The following is a 23,242-nucleotide window of genomic DNA, read 5'->3' on the forward strand; positions in this document are numbered from 1 at the left end:
ACCAGTCAAAAACTATAGAAATGATCCCTAAGAGTATATTATGCAAATTCAGAACCACAGTGGGGTTATGGGGTTATTAAGGGTTATTGTTCTATCTTCGTTATTCATTATCCATTATCCGTTATCGGTCAGTTCATAATACGCTACAAAGCCAAGGAGCCGGGACTCTTACTCTCAGCCAAAAGGCTAAGTTAAGGTCCTAGCCCTAAAGCCTTGCTGCGATCATTGCGAAAGCACCGTTCCCGGAGGTACTGCAATACCGGGCCGATGCGTGGAGTGGGCAGAGCAAGCTCTTATTCCATCTAGGTGATACTGCAAGATTGGGCCATATCGGTCAGTAGTACACAATCCTAGAACCACAATCGTCGTCGCCATGTTTGTCTGCATTAGACAATACAGTGCATTCTAGTGGTCAAATATTACACAATGTACCTTTGAGGTCACGAATATACTGAGAGTAGGAACTTGATGGATGGTCAACTTGAAAACAGGCGTGTACTAATGGCCGAACATGTACATGCTAGTGTGCCTTTTTGTTTTTTGTTGTTTTCAGTGTGCCTAACATATTAAGGAGAGTTCTGTCATAACATTCAACTGCATTGCCTCTTGGGTGATATGGTGTGGTCTGTATCTATTTAATACCAGCCATTTGACAAAGCTCTTTTATTGTGTGGCATCTAGGTCTGGTCCTTGATCACTAAGGAGACTTTCGGGAGACTTTCATTTTCCTCATCATCTCCGTCTCGCCCCGCCTGTCTCCTCATTCACGTTATTTTTTCATGGAGACACTTGAGGATCTGCAACACTTCACATCTGCAGACACTCTGGCAATGAGGGCATCACTGCCTCCTAGCGTAGTGGAGTTGCAATTTCACTTTTTTCTAGGACAGTAAAAAACAAAGTTCCCATTGTCAAATGAGACCCCTTTTGGAGGCGCACCCAACTACTTCAGAATCACTGCTTTAAAGCAACACTGCGTAATATTTTATGTGGCTGTCTTGTGTAGTGCAAGCAAAAACGAGTACAACGAGAACAATACAAACATTTTAAGTGTTATTATCATCCAGGAGATAATATATTAGGCAGTCGTGTGTTTTAAAAGTTGGGGTGAATCATTTGAGGTGTCCCTAAATAAGATGTTAGTCAAGTATTTTCTCTGTTAAGTATGTTTTAACAAAGCCCAACTGATTTCAAAGAGCCCTAATGCTATATTTTCCACTTCACCTATATGCTTTTCATCTTACTTTTAGCAAAGCTGGTTGGGGCAGAACACATCAGGTATAGGAATGGGTGATGGGAGTATTGCTGGAGAGTCACGTCATACTCGACCCGTGTTGTTTTTGTTTTGTTAATATTTGTTAGTGTAGCATAAAAATGCTGAAAGTGATAAGTGGCCTGCTTCAAATAAAGTCAAACCCAAACCCCCAAAAGGATGAAAAAAAGGAGTTTATTTGAGTGTATTATGCACGTACTTGCACGCACGTCATGAACGAGCTGACAGAGGTTGCAACGATGACACAAGCCAGGAGATGTGGGCCGCAAGTAAACAAATTCCAAATTCCGTCCAGCTCTTGCAGAAAAAAAATCTAAGCCCGCTTCCATTTCGCAAAATCATTTTTGCACTCCGCCGCTGTCATGTCTCCAACACTTATTAGTAGCTGTGCCGAGTAATAGGTCACCATGACAACAGTGTTGCCGTGTTGTACAGGCATGGCCTTAAACTGTTGCACAGCCAATGCAAGGTCAGACAGCACGAAGAACAAACTTCCCAAGACCGAGAAAGTGCGTCGGGTCCTGATGGCTAAAATAGCCATTAGCGTGATAAGAAAAATGTAGACCCCGACAGCAGGCGTTATGATCTCTGAGTTGGGGTCCTTCCGCAAAAACGGGAACAAGTAGGTGAAAAAACATCCCGCAGTCATGACCAGGATCAGATAGAGGAGGCTGGGCTTCCAGGAAGACACTTGGGCCTCGTAACGAGATGAGAGGAAGGTCAGCGAGTAGAGGAGATGAGCCAGGGCAAAGGCAGCCATACCTACAACAACAACATAAAATACCGCAGAGGTTACCAATCATTTAAGATATTGGTACTTGTTTTTTGCAGAAAATCTATATATTTCATCTGTACATTCCAGTTATTTTCCAAGATAATGTATTTTCAAGGCAGAAAATCTAGTTTTTGTCATTCTGAGCTGTGACATCATCGGAAGAACATGAGCACCCTTTGCGTGTGAACTAGTGGAGGCTAAGAGTGTTTTAGGCAAAGTGTTTTAGGACCAAGGCATTTAGTCAAAGGTGGATGCAGTATTGGTACAACAAAGGGAGAGCAGCCGGAAAGGGGCTAACTGGCAAAAAAAAACAAAAACAAGGAGAGTTGCCAACGGGGAAGTTAACTGGGACCGATCAATGAAAGATGGTCACAACCTTGGCGGAAATAGGCAAGGCTGGCCGACCAAAAACCAAGCGGTGAGTAGAAAGGCTAACTTGGAACAAACAAATAACAACGGCAACGGCTACGGCTATAAAGGGAAGCCAGCTGGGAATACACCAATGGGCATGGCAAAACCAATGCTAACGCCAGGCTAGCCGGCCAAACAATACACAGGGGGCAGTCAATGAGCGTTAACCGGAAACAAAACAGGAATGCCTTCCGCAGCTCCACAGGAGCTCGTTGTACAAAGTTATACCAACAGCAACACATGCGGCTAAAAACACATCCAAAAGGCCACAATCACCTGAGCGGTATGCAATCACTATTTACCACAATCGCTGTCTGTTTTTGGGACTGCCTCACATGTTGTGTTAATGCATTCCGCCATTTTGAAGGCGTTTTGTTCCTTCAATGACATCCCAGCTTTACAGCCAGATGGGTCATCTTTTGAAGATGCATTTCTCGAGTCCCCTAGAACATGGAATATTTTTCAACATATTTGCATAATTGTGGGGAGGAACACTGCACATTCTGTGCCTTATTGCTTAAAAGAAAATATTTAGGGGAATACCTTCAAAAGGTTAAAATCCCTCCAAAATGAATTACCGTGGAGGAAATGCTCAGGCCACACCAGGCAGTAGTCGCCCACGGCAGAAAGGACAAGTCCTCCGGCCACACCCAACACACTCCGACCTCCGTTCCAACTCAGCACCGCCAAGGCCAGCATGAGAGCCGGCACTGATTTGACGGCCGCCAACGTGATGGACGCGGGGGAATCTGAAGTACATAAGTGGAAGAAGGCGGCCGTGGCCAAGAAGAAAGGTGTGAGGGACAAGAAGAGGGCGCAGGACTGCAAGATAAGCAAATTAAGTTATTTCCAGGGTTGTAAAAATGAAAAAAGTGCCGACGAGAAAATATGTACCATATTTCTTCTCTGCCGTCTGTCGTAGGCATCGGTCTCAAGGATGTCCATGTTGTCCAGTGAGCAGAGTTCTACCTACTGTTTTGCGGCCTTCAGCGACCCCAACAAAAAAGTCCAAAATGAAAAAAGACTTTCTATAGTCCTGCAGTGCCTGTCAGACCGAAATCTGTCCACTGTCTGAGCGTGAACTTTAGACTGATCCTTGCCGTGATTATGCTGTGATTATCAACCTTCTCCCTGTTTTGAGTTATTGAGAAAGGAAATTTGACCTTTGACCTGTCCATGGGGGAATACATTGCTGATATCAACACGGTGCAAAGTTGAAGAGACTTGTTGCTTAAAATTATTGCCTGTTTTTTTAATATTAAAAAGGAGAGAGAAATATGTATGTGGGTCTGCCTGAAAAGTTTGAAGTCCATATCGGTCGACCTCAGCCAATCGCTCCCCTTATTGATGGTTGCAATAAATAAACTTGCAAACACAATGCAGGACCTAATTACTCACAGACAGACTATGTATAGGGGTTTCAGATCAGGAGGTGTTGTCATTGTTAGCTGTGCAGTCCTTTGAGACCTTTTGTGATTAAGGGCTTTACCAATACAGTAAATGTAACTTGTGACTTGACTTGACCATGTCAATTAAAATCAGTATTTGTGTAAACAATACACACGCAATATAAATACTTGATCATGGATAACATTTGCTAGTGCAGAGTTTTTCAACCAGTTGGTGCATATTTCTTTGCAGCCTATGAAATTATTGGTAATGAAATGCCTCAAGCCAACGGTGTCAAATGTGCATCCCCCCGGACTGATTTAATCCGGCCGGCAATGCTAAAAGAAGCACAAGAGAAAAATGAGCTTCCACTTGTGAAGCAGTGTCCTGTAGTTTTAAATATGTCCACTGGATGTTGCCAAAGCCACGCACCACTCCCAAAGCAAATTGTAGCTGTGTTTGCTGACTAACATTCATCAACCGAAGATCATTTGAGGAAATACCCTCCACAGTTGAAATAATAGTCGTGGACATGCTATTAAAGGCAATACGATTGCACCCGTGTGGTGCAAGGATTTTTCTCTTGATCACAGCATTTGCTACTAAAATACGCTTTTATATCCCCAGTGGTTAGAAATGATCAGATGATAGAGATTGAAAAATAGCTTAAAGAAGAAGTTTTAAAAAGCTTTAGCTCCTTTCTAAAATAGATATGAAATCTATGCGCATGGTTCTCAAATTAAGTACCGTACACATTTTCATTTGAAAAAAAGTAAAAAATACTTTCAAATCATTACATCACTTATTTAAATAATTTGCACTTAAATTAGTGTTTGTTTGTTATTTTCTAGTTTGCATGAGTTAAGTAAATTTTAGTGGAACTGAATTAATTCTCAATATGTTTTTTTGACAAATTCACATTTGATAATCACCACAAGGGATTGAATGTTAGCAAAGGAAAAACATTATTGAGTGGAAAAAAACTCAATAATCGTTTTTTACTGTCATGATTACTGATTAGCATCACCCGTGCCCGCTCATTTGGCACCAGCCGCTGTGGGCTACCTGATTGGTTCCCTGTCCCTTTTTTAGCCCAGTTCTGTCACTCTCCGGTTGTCAGTCCGTCAGCGAACCTCTGTTGTTACGAGGCAAGCATTTTGACCCTGACTCCCGCCTGTCCTTTTTTTGCACCTGTTTTTGCACCCGTCCGTTCCTGAACTCCCCGTTTGTCTCCGGGTCCAACCAGTTTTTGATTCTGACCACGTTTGCTCTCCCGTCCCGGCTTACGACCCGTTTTTGATCCCGACCACGTTTTTGCTCTTCTGTCCCGCCTATCGACCTGTTTTTCCGTCCTTGACACTGCCATCTCTCACTCCGGAAGATCCACTTCTGTATTCGGATCACAATTCGATTGCGTGAGCGGCTTGCTTCCCCGTCCAGCGAGCACTGGATCGCGGGCGCTGCCCTTCCTCTTTCTATTAATAAACTTGTGGTTAACGCTACGCATTTGGGTCCAGATTCCGTTCTGGTCGTGACATATACACTAATCGAATCTTACCTTCTGGATCATGATCTTAATTCAATTGTGAACCTCTGAAATATCCCCAGGCCCACAGGTAAGGCACACTTTTTATGCCATTAATTTAGTAGTCCAACCCCCGTGAGGGTGTTTTTCTCCTCTTCTCTGTGGTCCCTGATCTAAAATGAGTTTGTCACCCCTGCCTCAATCATTTACTTAATAAGAGCACTGCTTGGTTTGGATGATAGAGAGAATAAGACAAGAGTAGATGGGTTTTCATCCCGCCCTCACATTTTTACAAAATATCTAAAAAAGTAAAAGATGTCAAACTGTTGGAAACAGATGTTATGTTAAAAATACAGGAAAAATATAATCCTTCCCTGTAAAAATAAAGAACAAAAAGAAGCATCGTCAGCTGTTATTAAATAGAAAGAATTGAGTAGTTGCATTACAAACCCATGCAAATCAAAAAACAATATGTGAAAATAAAAACTCCCTTCTAAAAGTCTGAAACAGAAGTAATACATATAAACCAAAGCAGTTTTGTTACACTATAATACCTTAATCATTTGAAGGTATGGGTATTCAACTTGAATCGTCAACAAGCTAACAATAATTAACTTTGGCCTTTCCAGGTCAAACTTTGTACCATGCGCTCTCCCACAATTCCTATTTTTGGATTTGCTTCAGTTTGGGAGACTCAGAAAAGCTTTGTGACTATCGGTGAGTGGAGTTATAAACACTGATTCTGATATCATAAAAATGATGTTTGTTTAAATACGCAGGTGAATGTCCTGAACTCGGCGTCCATTTGGGAAAATGGCATCAAGGGCCCCTTCCCTGCGTGTTGGAGTTGTCGGATTTGGGCATCTAGGTGCCAAATTTCAACACTCTTTGCCATGCATGCTTTGCTCTATCTTTCAGGGTAATTGTATATGATGATGCCCCTGTCATCTTCATTTTGATGCCCCGCAGGTCAATATTTAGTGGAAAGAATCAATAAAGATAGCGCCAACGGCGGATTAACTTTGGCTTTTGTTTGGAACCGAAATCGTGAAAAGCTCAAAGGTTTTGTTCCAGATGAGCTGCTATTGGATAATCTGGCGTCGTTAGCAGAAAGGTGCACACATAAATATGAATTCCCCGGGAAATAGTCATCACCACAAAATGTCAGCATTATCTAACTGTTTTTTTCCAGGGAGTGTGACGTCATCGTGGAGGTGTGCCATCCTCAGGTGGTGAAAGAATTTGGGGTCCACTTCCTGTCTCACTCGCATCTTATGGTGAGATCTATTTCCTTTGAAGGGACAGTGTGTGTTTTTTTTCCCCTCTTAGTGGTAATAAAAACTGAATTAATTAGAAAATAACCCAATATTCAATTGAACTAGAATGCTCTGTTTGCCACCCGCATTGAGACACGAAACCATTTTTGGGTGGCATTACTTGGCCGCGTCATTTACCTTTAGGGTGACCTGCCAGATTGCTTGTAATATATCGTGATCCTGACCAAACTTGTTCCTGTCTTAGAGAGTAGAATGCATTTCTTGAAAGCTGCTGAGTCAGCAAAAACAAAGGTTTGTTTTGGGGGGATTTTTCACATCGAGGCTAACCTATCTGACTGCCTGTCAAATATGGTGTTGATATTCAATTTCATTCTGGGGGAGTGGAATGTCTTTCTGGGGAAAAAAATGCTGAGTCAGAAAAAAACAAAAGTGTTGAGTCGATTTTAGCCCACTTTTGCTGAAATATCGAATACCGGCTACTGAAGGGTGCCTGACTAATACAGGCTTCTTTCATTTAATGTTCATGAATTGGGAATTTATGTGCATGTTGAAAATTAAAGATTTTTTTTTTACAAAGCCATAACAGAATATGTTTTATTTATCTGGTCATATGAAATATATTAGTTAGCTTTTTAGCAAGTTCAATTAGGATCACTAGATTATATTGTTCCTTTTGGTCATTTTCAACATTCTGTCAGTCCGGTGCCTGGCTTTTAGCTGTTTTATTTGGCAATATCAGAAAGTTATGAATTACGTACCAATTTCCAAAACAGTAGGGTGCATCTGTTGAAAAGGCAAGGTTGTATTCAATCAGTGGATTTATAGTTCCCTCCAGTGGCGTTCAATTTGGATTAGGAAGGTTTTGTCACTGCTGAAATTTAGACTCACAAAAATCAGTCATATAGCAGATATTCTTAAACACCCCACATCTAAAAAATGTTACTTTACAACAGCTGTAATTTCTTTTTGTTCATGCATTATTTTTTATATTTATTTTTAAATATTTTTCCTGACAGCATTCTTTTTCTAAAGCTCAATAGTACTGCCAACTTTGCTTAACAGTCCAACTCCGGCTAATCGTTAGAATTTTAACCTCCATGTGAGTAGGCGGCTAAGAAAAGGGAAGACATAAATGAATAGATTTTAAAATCATAGATATTTTGTTTCAATCCCTTCATTGGGTTATTTTTCCCCATTAAATAGAGTTGTGTTTCAGTGTGTTGTGTTCCCACTTCCGGCAGGTTGGCTCCCCTTCCGCCCTCGCTGATCGGGACCTTAATGAGAAACTTCGTCAGGCAGCGCGGCAGAGTGGGAAAACCCTCTACATTCCTGGTGGTGCCTTATGGGGAGGTCAAGACATCCAGAGGCTCAACGATTGCGGGGCCTTGCAGGTAAAGCATTCAGGCCTGGATTCAGGGGAGTCCAAAATACAGTCTGTGGTGTAATATTTATTTCAGAAGAACGTTGCATGGACTTGGGCAGCACGGCGCGCAGTGGTTAGCGCGTGTGCAGCACAGTTCTGAGGTCATGAGGTCGAACCTCCCGTGTGGAGTTCGCTTGTTCTCCCCGTGCTTGTCTGGATTTCCTCCGAGCATATCCGGTTTTCTCCCATATTCCAAAAAATTGCATGTCAGGTTAGTTGGCCGGTCCAAATTGTCCCTGGGTGTGTATGAGCGAGCGAGTGACTTGTCTGTCTCTGTGTGCCCTGCGAATGGCTGGCAACCGGTTCAGGGTGTCCCCTACCCACTGCCCGAAGATTGCTCCAGCACCCCCGCGACCCTACTGAGGATAAGCGGTGCAGACAATTGATAGATGGGTTGCATGGACTTAAAGCAAAACTAGAAAAGGAGTTTTAAGTTGTTTGAACAAAAAAATACATTAATTAATAATAATTTGATTAAGAAATTACCGAATATTTTAAGGGAATGACAAAAATGTAAAGTATATATTTTTACGGCAGCCTAGTGGTTAGTGCATCTGCAGCACAGTTCTGACAAATATAATCCTCCTGTGCGAGTTTGCATGTTTCCCCGTGCTTGTGTGGGCTACCTCCAGGTACTCCGGTTCCCTCCCACATTCCAAAAACATGCATGTCAGGTTAATTGGCAGGTCTAAATTGTTGCTAGGTGTGAATGAGTGAGTGAGTCTCTGTGGGCCTAGCGACAGGCTGCCAACCATTTCGGGTGTCCCCTGCTGGGATTGGCGACCCCACTGAGGATAAGCGGTGCAGATGATGGATGGATGGATGGATTTTTAAAATATTAAAAAATATTCGTTAATTTGTCAATTTTCCACCCACAAAATGGTGCTGGAACCCTACCAGCTGACGTGGGCAATGGGCAGGGGACAACCTCGACTGGTTTCTAGCCTGTGGCAGACAGCTAGGTACAATTTGAACTCCCCAGTTGACCTGCCATTCGTGATTTTAGGATATGGGATGTAACAAACATTGAGGCATGAGGAGAGTATGTAAACTTCACGCAGAAAAGCCATTAATAGGAATTGACCCTCAGACCTCCGGGGTAGATGTGCTGAGACACCCTCTGTCACAATTGACAACTAAAGTAATAAAATTAACAAATATACATAGATTTCAAACCATGTATTAGATTTAAAAACAATGTAAATAATACAGGAGATCTTCAAATAAAATATTTACCAAATAATTAATTTTAAAGCAAAAGTCAACCAAACTAAATTACCATTACAAAAACATGTTTTATACTTACCCACTAGTCTAAATAAGATACAAAATCTACCTGCTTTATCCATCTCTGGAGGTGGTCATTTGACAAGTTTTGTCCATGGAAACTAACATCACAGTTGCTCAACCCTCAGCTAAAACCCCATGGTCTTTACTTGAGCTCTGGCCAACTTTGATGTTAGTTTCAGTTGATAGGAAGGTACAAAATAGAAGCTGCAAGATCACTTAAAACTTTTTTTCTCTAACTCATTTGCTACAAACGAGTGGTGGACCGCCAGGGCACCAAGGCCTTCTCTGCTGGGCTAAAAATATCAGAATCATGTGATTTTATATTGTCCATCGATACTTATTAATAATTCCAAATGTTCTGTCAGCAATCTTTCATTGCTTTTCCTCAGTAGCGCTGCTTCCGGATGTGTGCTTTCAAATTTAAGCATTCATTCGATCACATTTCAGCTATTACTTGTTGCTCTGCCCAGGGGCTCTCAGAAAATATCCTGAAGGCCCTGTATCCTTACACCAGTCTTCAAGAATGCTGTGGTTTAGCCAATAAGATTCCAGGTTTGCTTCAAAGCTCCTGCTAGTAGGCGTTGGTTAAACGTCACCGGTTTTACAAACTATTATTGGCTAAGTATAATTCACCAAAGCGATCGTGCCAACAGCTGTTAAACTTGAAGACACTTAGCAGCATAAGGGAATATATTGTTATGTTTAATGTAATATCGAAACATCAGACAAGCTTTTTGCAAGTAAGAGAAGGTTTGGTCTGCCACTTTCATCAAAGAAATAAGATCTTAAACCCGAGCCCAAGCCTAAAATGTCAATCATTCTCTTCGGGTCAGGTCGAGCTTCTCTCACGCTGATTTTTCTCTTTGTTATTATCCACCCCTCATTGTTCTTTTTTGTTGCCGGTTATACATTCTTGTTCAACTTAGATTTAATTTAAAAAGACAAGCTTCATGTGTGTGGTGTCAACTGACACTGAGGCAGGAGAGCCCAGCCAATTGAGCGCCATAGCAACCATGACACCTCGTTGCTGGCTAATTCAGACGGAACCTGAAGGCCTAGGTATAAAATGCAAGGCCCGCCATTTCTAAAAACTCAGTTTTATTCCAAATTTTAGTGAGGGTCTATACAACATATTATTGTTAGAATATTATTTGAGTTGACTTCCGCTTTACGGAAATTTGGGCAAAATGTGATGTATCAAAAGTACATTGGGGTGGCTGACTGGTTAGCACATTTGCCTCACAGTTCAGTGGTCCCAGGTTTGATTTCAGTCTCTGGCCAGAGTCAAAGATTAAAGGCTCCTTGTGTCTTGTCTTAGGCCTTATTCCTAAGAATGTCCAAGCATCCGTCCTGCTTTCGACTGACGGGGGATGTCCCCTACAAGTGGACAGAAGAGGAGGGCAGGCGAGTTCTATTGAGGGGCTCCGTGGCCGAGCTTTGTCCACTGGCCCCCAACAATGTCAACACCATGGCGGCAGCGGCTGTGGCTGCGGGGCAGCTCGGTTTTGACGGCGTCCAGGGAGAGATCGTCTCCGACACGGCGTGAGTCACCCTTGCAGTATTTTTTTTTTTTATCAAGTTGGTCTTCAGGTAATATAGGGGGTTTCTGACCTTTTTGAAGCTGAGCGCTACTTTTTGTTACTAATTAGCAGGAAGGGTCTAACAGTTTGATATGCAATTCTAAAATAACATGCTACCATATTTTTACTATGTTTTTACCAGGTTGTCTATATTAGAGGTTCATAAAATAGGCTTAGTCAACCACCAAACATCATGCCAAATAGAAATAACACTTCTGAGAAAATCACAATGACCCATGATATACAGGGTGTTTAAAAAAGGGATGTCCTTTGGGAAATAAATATCACAGAAACTACATCATTCAAGCTGAGGTGCGTCGTTGAGATGTCCTTAAACTTGGTGTAGCACGTTCAACGTTGGGTCAGAATTCAGTTTTGCAATGTCAAGGAAAATGATGAGACAATTTTGGATCATGTGAACTGAATACTATGCTTTAATTCAATGTTTCACAGTGACCAAGTCATGTGATCACACTGGGGCGTAAGCTTTGTTTTCTGAATGTGTGCTCGTGGGGCGTTATCTCACATCGGAGTTCGACGTGACAACTTCCCCCATGGGGCCAGCCAAACCGGGGCAAAAAGCTAGGACGCCAGAGAAACTGCAATTCAGTTTGACAGAGGCCAGCGAACTGACAAGAAGCAAAATAAAGTTATCTGAAGCCAACCAAACAAACAGCACAGAACCAAATCATGTCCCCCACGCAACAAAAAACGTTCTGACCCAGTCCCGGTTTATCAAGAAACCATAGAACCTTGCTGGCCAGCTTCTAAGCCTGATCGAGACAGTAGTCAACTGGTGGGACACAGCCAGTGAACTCAAAGAATTCTCCAGCCACTCACAGCCAACGACGGCTTTTAAGCACTGCATTGCATGGTCCTCGTTCCAACTTTAGCGTCCCTCACCGCACAACCGCCAGGACATCCTGACTGTGCTTTCATCGACCAATAAACACAGTATCTCATGGTACTAGGTATCGGTATTGGTGGGACGTAAGGGAGAATTCTATCAAGTTACAATAACGGAATAATTAGGCCATTGTTATATTCTATCTAATCGGTGCCAGCATCCGACTTCTATCTTTCTTTGTTTTATTTTTTTATTCTTGTTTTGTTTTGGGTTCTGTTCATGGTTCTTCTGTAGATGACTGGTAAAATTAAACTCCCAAAATCCGAAAGTGTTTGCGTCTTGATTAGAGTATATTGAACTATCAAAAACCGTAAAAAAAAAAGTTGTGTGTAGCCAATCCTTCAAATTATGAGACTGAAAAGGATTTTTATTCTGTTTCCCTAATATAATTATCTTATGATTTTTAACATTGATACTTTTTAAATTTCATTTGCCTTAATCATGTGCTTTCTGTGATATTTACATCACAGACGATATTGAATATTTTAAAACACCCTGTATTTTCAGAACCAGTCCGAGGGCTACTCAGGTGTTCTCAGGGGGCTACCTAGCGCCTGCGGGCACCACGTTGGAGATCCCTGATGTAATAAATCTTGTTGTTGGTCCAGGTTGCGAGACTATCACGTGGTGGAGGTGCAGGTTACGGGGCCTAATGGCTTCTCAGTGACGACAGTGAGGAGGAATCCCGCACGACTCGGCGCCGTAACCGGTCGTGCAACATATGACTCGTTTTGGAATAGTTTACTTGGTAAGTATTGGAAATGATCAGGGTTGACAATAAACCAAACACATAGTATCCATTTAATCTCGTCAACGTTGTGGGGTTGGGAACCTAAGGCTTTCAAGCCACATATGGGTCATTTCATGAGTACACCTGGCTCGGAGATGAAATAGAAAGTGCGCTCTAATACCTGTAATTTTCCTGGCAAGCCAAGAGACTGTAGGTAGAAGTTAGGTTCGCTCCAGTATATATAGGTCACAATTTTAACTACAGTTTACAGTCTGTGTCACACAGCAGACCCCATTTTGGCTGGAAATTGCTAAATAATATTTTATGCAGAAGCTCATTAAACAATCTATGTTAATTGTTGTGACACATTTTGATGAAAACCCACAGAAAAAACTATGAAAACCCCAAAACTCCAACAAAGCACTCTGAGCAGTAAGAAGTCATGCAGACAGTGCACACAGTTCTTCTCCGCTTGCCCAGCACCCTTTTCACCAAAAGTAAATACGTTGGTAACCTCATTTGCAGTATTTTGTCACATTTTTTACAAAATAACTTTGCCTGCACCTTGTTTTGAAACTATTATTCTGGTCAAAAATGTCAAGCGAGCCTCAACACTCTTAAGTAACTGCGGAAGGGAGACAAATTTGAAGTGGTATATTTATATCTATTTGGATCACAGGCTCTGGCATTATTATAATTTCATAGATTTCATCAAACACTCAAACATCACACAGTGAAATACAATGTGCTGAAGACTTAGATTTTGTTGTAGGAGCGGGTTCGGCAGTTTTGATTAATTTTGTCTTAAAATATTTGGTGTGGCTCTCTCTCAAAAAAAAAAAAGATAGTTTTGCTTTATAGCTCTTTAGGTCAAAATGGTTCCCGACCTCTAGTGTCTGGTGTTCGAACTTGAACGCAGCTTATTATTGTAACGGCTTTCCAAACCACGGTACCAATCAACTAACCTGCACGAGGCCATTGTAATTTAAATCCAGTCATTCTTCAAGATCCCCGCACATTTGCCATGATGGTGTAAAAGGATTCAAGAGTCACTAAAGAAAAAAAAACGCACGCAAAAGTGTGCTTGTTACAAGTATGTCCAAGTCTGTGCCTGCATCATCAAGGTTAGAAATATCGTCACTCACCTGTTAGCAAGGCAACGCAGGAAAATCTCTCAATCTCTGACCCCAAATGAAAATTGAAACAAGGCGGAATTCGATGGCCATATGCTTGTGAAACTACAGTAAGAACGTATTTCTTGGAACATAAATATTAGGAAATCTGTTTTTTTTCAACTAAGCTGACTTATTCATAAATGGTTAGCCTATGTAGGAGCATTTTATTGAAGTCACACATTTCCGATTTTATTGACTGTATTTCCGGTCTATAAGGGCGCACGTTTGAATTTTTGGCCCATTTTTCAGGTTTTGGTTCACTTTTTAAGGAAATCAGGCTTAGCCTGAGCCTGATGGTTTATTAGTGACGACAGTGAGGAAGAATCCAGCACGACTTGGTGCCGTAACCGGACTTACGACTTGTTTTGAAATAGTTTCCATGGTAAGTTTTCAAAACGATCAGGGTTGACATTAAACTTTGGTTTTTGAAACAGTACCGGTTTAATCTAGTAACTATTTTACGTAAAATAAATTCCACATGCATTGTTACTGCGAGTATTGCGTACCAATTCTGCTTTCAACATTCTTGATTGTAGCTAATTACCGTCACAACGTTCCAACACACAGCAGTGGTCAATTTACCTGCATGGCGCCATCGCAAATTAAATCCAGGCATTATTTATTCCAAACCTTGCACGCTCAGCATGATGTGGTGACAGGTTTCAAAGAGCTCCAAAGACGAAGAAAAAACACACACACAAAAGTGTGCTTGTGACAGGTAAGTCCAAGGCTGTGCTTGCATCATCAAGGTTATAAATATCTTCACTCACCTGTTAGCAAAACAACTCAACCCTCAGTCAAGATTGAAACAAGGTGGAATTTCACGGCTATTCATCAGGGTTATGTCAGGCTCTGCATCTCCCATGAGAACGCTTTCTTTGTTGAAAAGAAAATTCAATGGCCTCCTCCTTCCAGTTGTCCACGTTGCCGTCCTGGGGCCTACCTATCGGTATACCTATTGGCATACCTATTCCATCTCCTTCCATGTTCTACTCTGTCATTACAAATACATTTAGAATACTGGATGTGAGATGCTTCTGGGGTAGTCTGATTGTAATCCACGGTGTATAAGGCCACGGAAGCAGACAACGGATTAGCAAATTGGCTGAAAAATTCTTTAAAAATAATATTTGGCAAATTGAGCAACTTCCCCTACTGGCCAAACAGGAATCAATACATAAAAGGGCAGCCAGCCATGTTTTATCTATGGTTATAATCTGAATTGGCAGAAACTTCCAACTACAAATGTAGCCTGGGCTTGATTTACGCTAAATATTCAAAGTGATGAAGTACAAAGTGGGATACTGCAAGTCATTTAGGCCTTTTAAAAGTAACAAAACGAACCAATTTTTTACTGCAAACACAATTTGCTTTATTGTTTTGGTTGTAAATTAACTGCAACGACAAATTTACAAATGTCCAGGATTGAACCTCAAACAAATACAAAATAGAATATAGAAATGCTCAGAGGTACCTGAAACTTGGTAAAAGAAATGCTTTTTGTTTTTGTTAGCTGCAACAACAAACTAACAGCTCTTTTTCCTTTTTTCAGCACCTGAAAGGTATATCCTTCTTTTTTTGCGACATTGTGTCGTTTGTTGGATGCGCAGTCCACACTGCACGTCTGAACACAGATGTTTCTGGTGAAGCTCAGATTGAGAAGCTATAGGAAACTACTCTCTGTTAAGATATTTTTTTTGTAAATTTGCATATATTTGTTAGTATATATAAATAATTATACGTAGGGCCAGATAGGACCTATTTTTTAGCCCGGGAGTTTTCTACCCAAAGCCAGCCCACTTAACTATGGAGGAGAAATCTGAATGAATGGAACTGCAGCGAGCTCTTATGATGCAGGTTTCAAGTATACGTTGATAAGGTAACATAAAAGATTAAACCATTTTAAATCAAAATGAAAATGAAGAAAACTTAAGAAGGGGCCACACATGAGGTTTTAGTCACTGTACCTATTCCTTCATATCTCTTCTTGGATGACCAGACTGCAAAAGATGTTGCAAGGGCATCAATAGATAATCCACTGACTTCATCAACATTATTATTTTAAAGCAGTTTTAAAGAAAAGCTAACACAGCTCATGCAGAAATCAGCTACGCATTATTTGTTTCTTAATACTTTGAATAATCTTCATCGGCATTGATTAATTCAAATTAAACTCTTAAGCTCTCAATTAACCTGAAAAGAAGAACCCAGTTGTCTTGATTGCACTTTTGTACATTATCACGACGCTGACTGAGAATTTGAAGACAGTGAACCCTTGCTTTTACGCGGTTTACTTTTCACACTCTCACTACTTCACTGATTTACATAATGCATTTGTAAAACAGCTTGCCAAATTCTCGTTTTGTACATTCAAATTCTCTCGCAACTTTTTCTAAAACCCGTGTCGACAAAAGGTTTTGCATTGAAAAAAATATTTATTATGTTCCAGATAATTGGTAAGATATAGTGAAATAGAGACAAAATGCTTCAAAAACGAGAACAGATTTTTATTCCATTTTGGGAATTTGCAGACGTGATGTGCTTTGAATTTTCTCTTTTTATACTTCCTAAATAAAAATTTGAAATAGTGTAAGTCTATGCTTTTGGCTTGCCATGTTTGAGCACATCTTGGAAATACACAGGGCACAACTACTGTGCTCCCTTTTGGATGAACAAGCACAGTACTTACCGGTAATTGAAGTTTGTGAGTGATGTGAATGAAATCATCATATCACGCTTCCTTTTTGGAATGCAACCCTCGCAATAAACTAGGGTTCACTGAATTTACAAACACCTCATTTCAAACCGTGTTCATTTTTGCTTTTCAGTCTGCAAAGGTCACGGGGGGCGAGTTTATTTGTGCTGACTCAATGAAGGTCCAAGAAAACGTCCTGCAAGTGGAGGTGAACATATTGAGTCTCAATAAAACATATAATAAACAAACAAATGCATGGGTCGTTTGTAAACATTTAACAGATCCTCAAGATCACATCTGTCAAACTCCCGGCCCGCCGTGTAATCCCGGCACGCAAGACCATTTTACATTGCTGTATTGTTATTAATGGCCCGTCAATATGAACAACGCCGTCTCATCCCTGGACATCATATTCTGACGTCTAAGTCACTGTACCTATTCCTTCATATATGACGTATACTATTCTATATACCAGGAGTCGGGAACCTATGGCTCAGGGACAAATTTAATCGCATGCAAATTTTCTCCATCTCGTTCAAAACTTGAGCTATTGAATTCTGATCAGATACACGCAAAGCCAAACCAATTCTGAAATATCGAGCAGATCCTTTCAGAATATATAGGGCACGTTTTCACTACAGTTTACAGTCAAGGTGTCACACAAGAAAAACTTGTTTTGGCTGTACAACGCTAAAGAATCCTTTATATAAAAGTTCACTATATAATCTGTGTTCAGTGTTCAGATACTTTTTGATGAATCCACGGAACAAATTGTAAATACGCCAAAACACCGGAAGAGAACTTAAAGTTATTTGATTGGGTGGAGCTATGCAAAAAGTGCAAGCACTCCCTCCCATCTCTCACCCTACTCCGTCTGCACCAAAGGTAAGCACATCAGGCTCCCTGTTCTCAGAATGTTGTGACGATTTTACAAAATAATTTGTGTGGCATTTTCACATTTCTACTTTTGACAGGAGATATATTAATGAGAGCAAAATCTTTTGGGATATTTAATTTTCTTTTTAATATATACATTGACATAGGAGCAAATGAATTTGAATGTTATTTTAATGTTAAGTTGTTTAAGTTAAGTTCTAAGTTGTATAATTTAACAAGATATTTTTATTTACAGCAAAATAATAAATACTGTATAAGTGATTTAAGGTTTAAATTTAATATTCTTGTCTGTTTTTATTCGTATTTATGTTCCAAAAACATTCAGTTTAAGTGTGTTCAATAAATGTTTATCCTGGTTGGCCCGCGACCTTAAGTGTGTTTTGAATTTTGGCCCCTTGTGCAATTAAGTTTAACATCCCTGCTCTGGATCAAGGATATCAAACTCAGTTTGGCTCTGTGGCCGAAACCATACTAAACCAGACTAAGTTGTCAGGTTGGCCGGATCCATAAAAGAATGTCAGCTACAAATATTTAGCTTAAATTTTTCTGTACTACGCTTTATCATTCATTCTACATTAGTAGCCTACCCTACATATTATAATCACTGAAGACAAGAGATATTTTCTAAACACAACACATTTAGTCACAAACAATAGGAAATTGTTCTTTCATGTTTGGCATTGAATGTGTTAACTGTGTTAACAGTGAGTAAATGCAGTTTTACACCTGGACCAACTCACCACACTATACAAACTCAAGTTGGAGCTATGTAAAGAATACATTTTTTGCCTCAATTGTTGTGCTGCTTTGAAATAAACACCTCGGGGAAATGCCTATTAATTAGGATTTGGTGACGCATAACTGATTTTTGCAATCCGGAGATGGAATAAGAGCTTGCTCTGTCCACTACACGCATCGGCCCGGTATTGCAGTACCTCCGGGAACAGTGCATTCGCAATGATCGCAGCAAGGCTTTAAGGCTAGGACCTTAGCTTGGCCTTTTGGCTGAGAGTAAGAGTCCCGGCTCCTAGGCTTTGTAGCGTATTATGAACTGACCGATAACGGATAATGGATAATGAATCAAGAAGATAGAACAATAACCCTTAAACCCCCCCATCTTTTGTCTGACCACGATAGCAACCATGTCCCACCTTAGTCCCCAGCCAGTCCCCCCTCGGTGTCTTCGTAGTCCAGTTGCTCTCAGACCTAAACCCAGTGGTTCCATAAGTGCGGGACGAGACGCCATGTTTTTAGATGGACGCATAGAGTTGCAAATGTCTTTATGCTGGTACTAACACATTTAGTCCGCATGCAAGGCGGCAGTTTTTTACACATTTACTGCATTTATTTACAAAAAAATCATAACCTTTTGCAAAAATGACCAAGAGACGCACTTCTTTTTTTGGCATACTTAGAAATGTATAGAATGTTTTATTAAATCATCCAGCGTACCATGATTGATGTCCTGCTCTATATAAAATCGTTATTACATGGGCATATGGTGCAAGATTACATGCTTGTCAACGTATACGTTTTACCAGTATTTCCTTACCTTCCTTCATGTGAATTTCCCTTCGGGGATGAACAAAGTATCTATCTATCTATCTATCATTTTAAATTGCGTATGCTGTATAAAACATTTTGAACAAGGGAAATTAAATTAAAAAAAAAAAAAAAAAAAAGCAAAATACTGCACTGCTGCATATAAGCAACATTACATTTACTCCAAATGGGGAAAGAACTGAGAAATATGCTGAAAGAATTGTGTTGTTCATTTGTTAAATAAACTTGTTAACGAGAATTATCCTTGTTTTTATTCTACATAGTCCGTCTTTCTGTGAGTATGTGTTGCCGTGTTGTGTTTCTAAAGTTCTTGATTAGATGAATTGCAATCATTAAGAGGAGAAATTGGCTGAGGTTGACAGGTATGAGACTGGAAGAAATTATAAAACTCTTGCAAAATGCTTTACCATCTCCAATGTCATCCTCTCAGCTCGCCGCAGTTGGGCAAACACACTTGCAATCACTTGGACACATTCACATTTGGATTTTATTTTGTAATGCAGCAGTCTCACTCACCCTTTTCCCACTTAACAATAAATAATTGTCCATAAACGAGCTGAGAAGTGAGAGTGTGAGGTCTTTCACAGTAATCAGCAGAAAATGTGTTAAGGCTTGGAAATAATACTAAACACAAAAGTGTTGGAGGCCTCTGAGCTTAATGATGCAATTGTTTAGTGTTGTTTTTTGTCCACACTGCTGTTCCATAAGAAACAAGGCATTTTCAAAGACAGAAAACGTGCTACAGTTGAATGTGAGCAGCACAACGAGCTGGGAGCTTCACAGCAAAGCATGTTATGTCTTTGTTTCAATTGAACAAAAAAGGAATGGTACCCCCTACAAGTCAACAATACTCAAGACATGAACGTAAGAACAAAACAAAAAACACAATTACTAATTCATGTTATCTTATCATTAAAGAGAAGTCAACCATAACAATTTCCACCGCTGATCCAAAACACCATATTCAGATTTTTAGATTTAGTTATTATATATAAATTCTTATTTTTAAATTTTGTTATGTTTCCTCACAGATATACATTTTTTTATCGTGTAATGGGAGATCATCAAAATAAATCCCTTTTCAACCAAGACAGTGGCCATTTTGTCCTTTCTGTGTTCTTTGAAAATGAGATCATAGTGGCTCAGGTAACAGACAAATCCCTGCTCACCGTTTTTCTTGATTGGTCATTACCCGAACAACTCGTATCGTCATTTTCATTTAGTATCAAATTAGGTGAACATGCAGTCTAAGCAAAAACCGGGATGTAAATTATTATGGATGCACTAAAAACTGTAGAGAATGAATAGATGTTATTAACACCCAAGCGAAGAAATGTATAAAAAAATTGCATATTTGTAAGACAAATTTATTTTCCATAGAACTTATTTTTATCATTTAATCGCCCTGTTTTATTTGAGGTCGGTAAAAATAGTCAACACTGTTGTTTTGGAAAAAAACAAAACAAAAACAAAACGTTTTAGTTCCTAAGATAAAACTTAGTAGTGTGGTTCATACTAAGACCAAAACGTCAATGCTTTGGCTTTTACTGATCACAAAAATGGTCACTTGCAGGTGGATTTTACTGACGTTTTAGAAAGATGATTATTAATGATTTATTTAGACAAATGAGAATGCACAGAACCCATTATTTTTTTTAAAAATCAGGCCGGTTGATTTCCTTTTTAATCCAGTGTGAGTAAAATGCTGCAAGTATGAGTCAGTATGTTTTTTGTTTATTTTTAGAACTATCTGGGAAGCCCTTTAATCACTCTGATCCTTCTTTCAATGCTGTAATGTTTTATATAAGAAATATATATATATCTTTAAATAGTTTTATATACTTTATTCATATAGTTTATCTATACGCTTTCACTATATATTAGAAGTTTTCTCAGAATACGGGGCAATTATTAGTCATTAGAATTCTCCATTTGTCCTGGTGTGTTTGCGTGCGTCAGTTTTTCTCGCTTTCAGCCCCATTGCCATTCCCATTGGCCCTAGAGACAGCCGAAATCTTGTTTTTAAACGGTAAGGTGAAGGGCTGGCGAATGTTCACTCGGTCCTTTTCCGCCTCCAGATCTTCGTCGTAGCGTTCGTCATCTTCGTCGTTGTCTTCCACGTCGCTGTGGTGAGGAGACGAGTGGCGGGAGAGGGAAGGAGATGGCGGCACGGAGGCTGGGCGGGGATAACGGAAACCGGACGTCTGCGGGAAAACAGGGGTTCAGACTCATCGGAGAATATAGGATGGGTTAGTCAAAGATTGAGAAGATTACCATAATTTTGGGACTAAAAGGCGCATTGGATTATAAGGCTTGAGAAAAAAAAAAAAAAAAAAAAAAAAAAAAAAAAAGTCTTTTGTCATATATCTTTCATATATCATGACTATAAAGTGCATAAAATTAGGACTACTCTAAGAGCTACCATGTTTGAGTGTTCCTTCGTGTCTAACCCTTGGGCTATGATTAATCAATCGAGGGAGTCGAACTCTGATCACAGCAGTGTGGGCGCCGACACTACTACTAGATTACCAGTGGTACGGATGGCATATCACACTTCGTTTACTCAGGGGCATATTATTATTATTTTTTTTACATTGTATTTATTTTGCATAGTGTTTTCTAATAGGATGGCATAATTGTAACCTGTGCAGTCCTTTGAGACATCTTGTGACTAAGGGCAATGCAATTTGAGAATGCCTTGAACTCGCATATATCCCGAATAATTACAGCCGGCTAGATAAAGCCGCGCCACTGATTTTCATCGTAGTTCGGCAAATGTGCGACCGATGAAGCCAAAATGCGCTGGCCGGACTAGTTCAAGCTCTGCTTAATCTGTTAACACGGATTTCTTTAATACACTTTTGTACAATTCTCCCTATTGGTAATCAAGCCCCAAATCACTGCAACACACTCGCTATAGTAACGTCGTCACATCGATCAGTGCGCCGAGAGATTAAAAATACAAACTCACAAAATAGATCACCAAAATGTGTTGGTGTTTGTCCCGAGGTGTCGGAGAGACCCAAACGCGAGGCAAAAGGGATGTGGCCTAACCCCACGAGAAGGAACGTTTATTTAAACAGGCACAAAAACAGTTGCCGGTGGGAAGGGGGTGTTGGATCGGGATTGCAGACGAGGTGCTCCTGAAAGGGAGGCTTGTGAGGGAAACCAGAGAGGGGGTTTTGGGGTGAAGAAAAATCTTGAGGTAAGAATTTGGGAATACCAATAAGGACGATTGTGGGACAAGGAGGGAACCGGAGGAGGAATTCTTGGAGTGGCGAAAACTGGAACGTGAAAGGCAAAGGTTTGACTTTTTGGAGGGTGAATGGCTTCAGGAATCAAAACATTTGAAAGGTTTCAGGAATCCAGGACTGTTCAGCAAAGAAAGGAGGGAGTCCGGGGTATTTAAAGTGGAGCTGGCTGTCAAATTGAAAACACCGGGCAGAGGAAGATTAAAGTGGATTGAAAAATGGGGAAGAGCAGCTATCTTTTGGGGAATAGCGGGACTGCAGGAAACAAACAGTAACCGTGTTCTAGTTATCGATGTAGGGTTTACATGAACTGCAATAATCGATTTTAGCAATTATCATCGTTCGAGTTTGTTTACGTTCTAATCTATGAATCACAACGTATGGGCTGCAGTTGGCCGTTCTCCACCCATATTGGCTAGAAACAGAAATGTGGTTTGTTTTGTTAATCGCTTTATCTTCCACAGGCAGTGATCCTCCCTTTTGAAGTAACAGTTGCACTGCCCAACAGGCAATCACTCCTACCTGCGCGAACGACACTGATTTTAATACAAACGCATCACCTCGAACACCTCTCCTGATACCCCTCAAAAATGTTATAATGTTATATGTTATACTTTGTTTAAATACTTTTCGTTTCTTCTGTCTTTTGCAGCGTTATTGACGCATAGGTGAAGAAGTGGCGACTGATCAACCTATCAGAATACACTATGAAAATCAATGTTTCTAGCACAATGAGTGAAAATAGTGTGATGACGAGATAAGCTTAAATGCCCTGTAGTAAGCCGTCCATTGGAGGTCTCGTGGTAAAGTGTTGGCACACTCAAGATCACACTTATATATAAGTATATAAGGCACCATCAGGTTACAAGGCCCACTTTCGAAAACCTGGCTAATTACCAGATTTAAGTGTGCCTTGTAGTCCACAAAATACAGTAATTGAGTTAACTTACTGAGGTGGGGTCTTGAGGTTCATACAGGAAGGTGTCAGGGAAAGCTTTAGCTAATGCCATATGACGTGCCGCCACATAATACTGGTGCAGGTACAAAATACAGGATTACTTTCAAGATGATCACATCACAA

The 23,242-nt window shown here is 40.3% G+C and overlaps 3 protein-coding genes and 1 pseudogene across 7 annotated transcripts in view; 2 read left to right on the plus strand and 2 right to left on the minus strand.

Moving 5' to 3' along the window:
• Positions 1-1,428: 1,428 nt before the first annotated feature.
• tmem86b (transmembrane protein 86B) lies at positions 1,429-14,485 on the minus strand. 5 transcript variants are annotated; one of them, XM_088323618.1, is made up of 5 exons: positions 14,338-14,485; positions 13,546-13,632; positions 3,354-3,443; positions 3,038-3,281; positions 1,429-2,035 (listed from the first exon to the last, which is right to left on the minus strand). In XM_088323618.1, the coding sequence occupies exons 3-5, from the start codon at positions 3,402-3,404 to the stop codon at positions 1,587-1,589; spliced, it is 744 nt and encodes a 247-aa protein (XP_088179744.1). In that variant the 5' UTR covers positions 3,405-3,443; positions 13,546-13,632; positions 14,338-14,485; the 3' UTR covers positions 1,429-1,586. The 5 variants fall into 5 exon arrangements, with proteins under 5 accessions (XP_088179744.1, XP_088179669.1, XP_088179817.1 ...); XM_088323543.1 differs by lacking the exon at positions 13,546-13,632; XM_088323691.1 differs by lacking the exon at positions 14,338-14,485 and having other exon boundaries at positions 13,546-13,744.
• On the plus strand, positions 6,009-16,702 carry aspdh (aspartate dehydrogenase domain containing). The gene is made up of 8 exons (XM_088323439.1): positions 6,009-6,090; positions 6,153-6,241; positions 6,343-6,487; positions 6,566-6,650; positions 7,892-8,041; positions 10,682-10,905; positions 12,459-12,598; positions 16,584-16,702. Exons 2-8 carry the CDS (start codon positions 6,187-6,189, stop codon positions 16,619-16,621), a joined length of 837 nt encoding a protein of 278 aa, XP_088179565.1. The 5' UTR covers positions 6,009-6,090; positions 6,153-6,186; the 3' UTR covers positions 16,622-16,702.
• Positions 16,703-18,206: 1,504 nt separating this feature from the next.
• On the plus strand, positions 18,207-18,297 carry LOC148373450 (U2 spliceosomal RNA; annotated as a pseudogene).
• A 1,082-nt stretch (positions 18,298-19,379) lies between these two features.
• gys1 (glycogen synthase 1 (muscle)) overlaps positions 19,380-23,242 on the minus strand; it is a 31,146-nt gene continuing 27,283 nt past the window's right edge. The window contains exons 15-16 of the mRNA XM_088323956.1: positions 23,112-23,192; positions 19,380-21,114 (exon numbers count right to left, since the gene is read on the minus strand). Of these exons, the coding sequence (XP_088180082.1) occupies positions 20,866-21,114; positions 23,112-23,192 (330 nt within the window). The 3' untranslated portion in view covers positions 19,380-20,865. The remainder of the gene's footprint in view (positions 21,115-23,111; positions 23,193-23,242) is intronic.

The sequence above is a fragment of the Urocampus carinirostris genome, chromosome 1 (assembly GCF_059441175.1).
Source record: "Urocampus carinirostris isolate Australia breed hairy pipefish chromosome 1, RoL_Ucar_1.0, whole genome shotgun sequence".
Classification (NCBI taxonomy): Eukaryota; Metazoa; Chordata; class Actinopteri; order Syngnathiformes; family Syngnathidae; genus Urocampus; species Urocampus carinirostris.

What these genes read in the sequence shown, in the direction of transcription:
- tmem86b (XM_088323543.1), bottom strand. Translation starts at nt 3,404, where the DNA reads ATGGACATCCTTGAGACCGATGCCTACGACAGACGGCAGAGAAGAAAT. An exon ending in GACGGCAGAGAAGAAATATG is followed by an intron (nt 3,282 to 3,353) that starts GTACATATTTTC and finishes CTTATCTTGCAG; the next exon opens with TCCTGCGCCCTCTTCTTGTC. An exon ending in GCCTGAGCATTTCCTCCACG is followed by an intron (nt 2,036 to 3,037) that starts GTAATTCATTTT and finishes TTGTTGTTGTAG; the next exon opens with GTATGGCTGCCTTTGCCCTG.
- aspdh (XM_088323439.1), top strand. Translation starts at nt 6,187, where the DNA reads ATGGCATCAAGGGCCCCTTCCCTGCGTGTTGGAGTTGTCGGATTTGGG. An exon ending in CTGGCGTCGTTAGCAGAAAG is followed by an intron (nt 6,488 to 6,565) that starts GTGCACACATAA and finishes GTTTTTTTCCAG; the next exon opens with GGAGTGTGACGTCATCGTGG. An exon ending in GAGATCGTCTCCGACACGGC is followed by an intron (nt 10,906 to 12,458) that starts GTGAGTCACCCT and finishes TTGTTGGTCCAG; the next exon opens with GTTGCGAGACTATCACGTGG.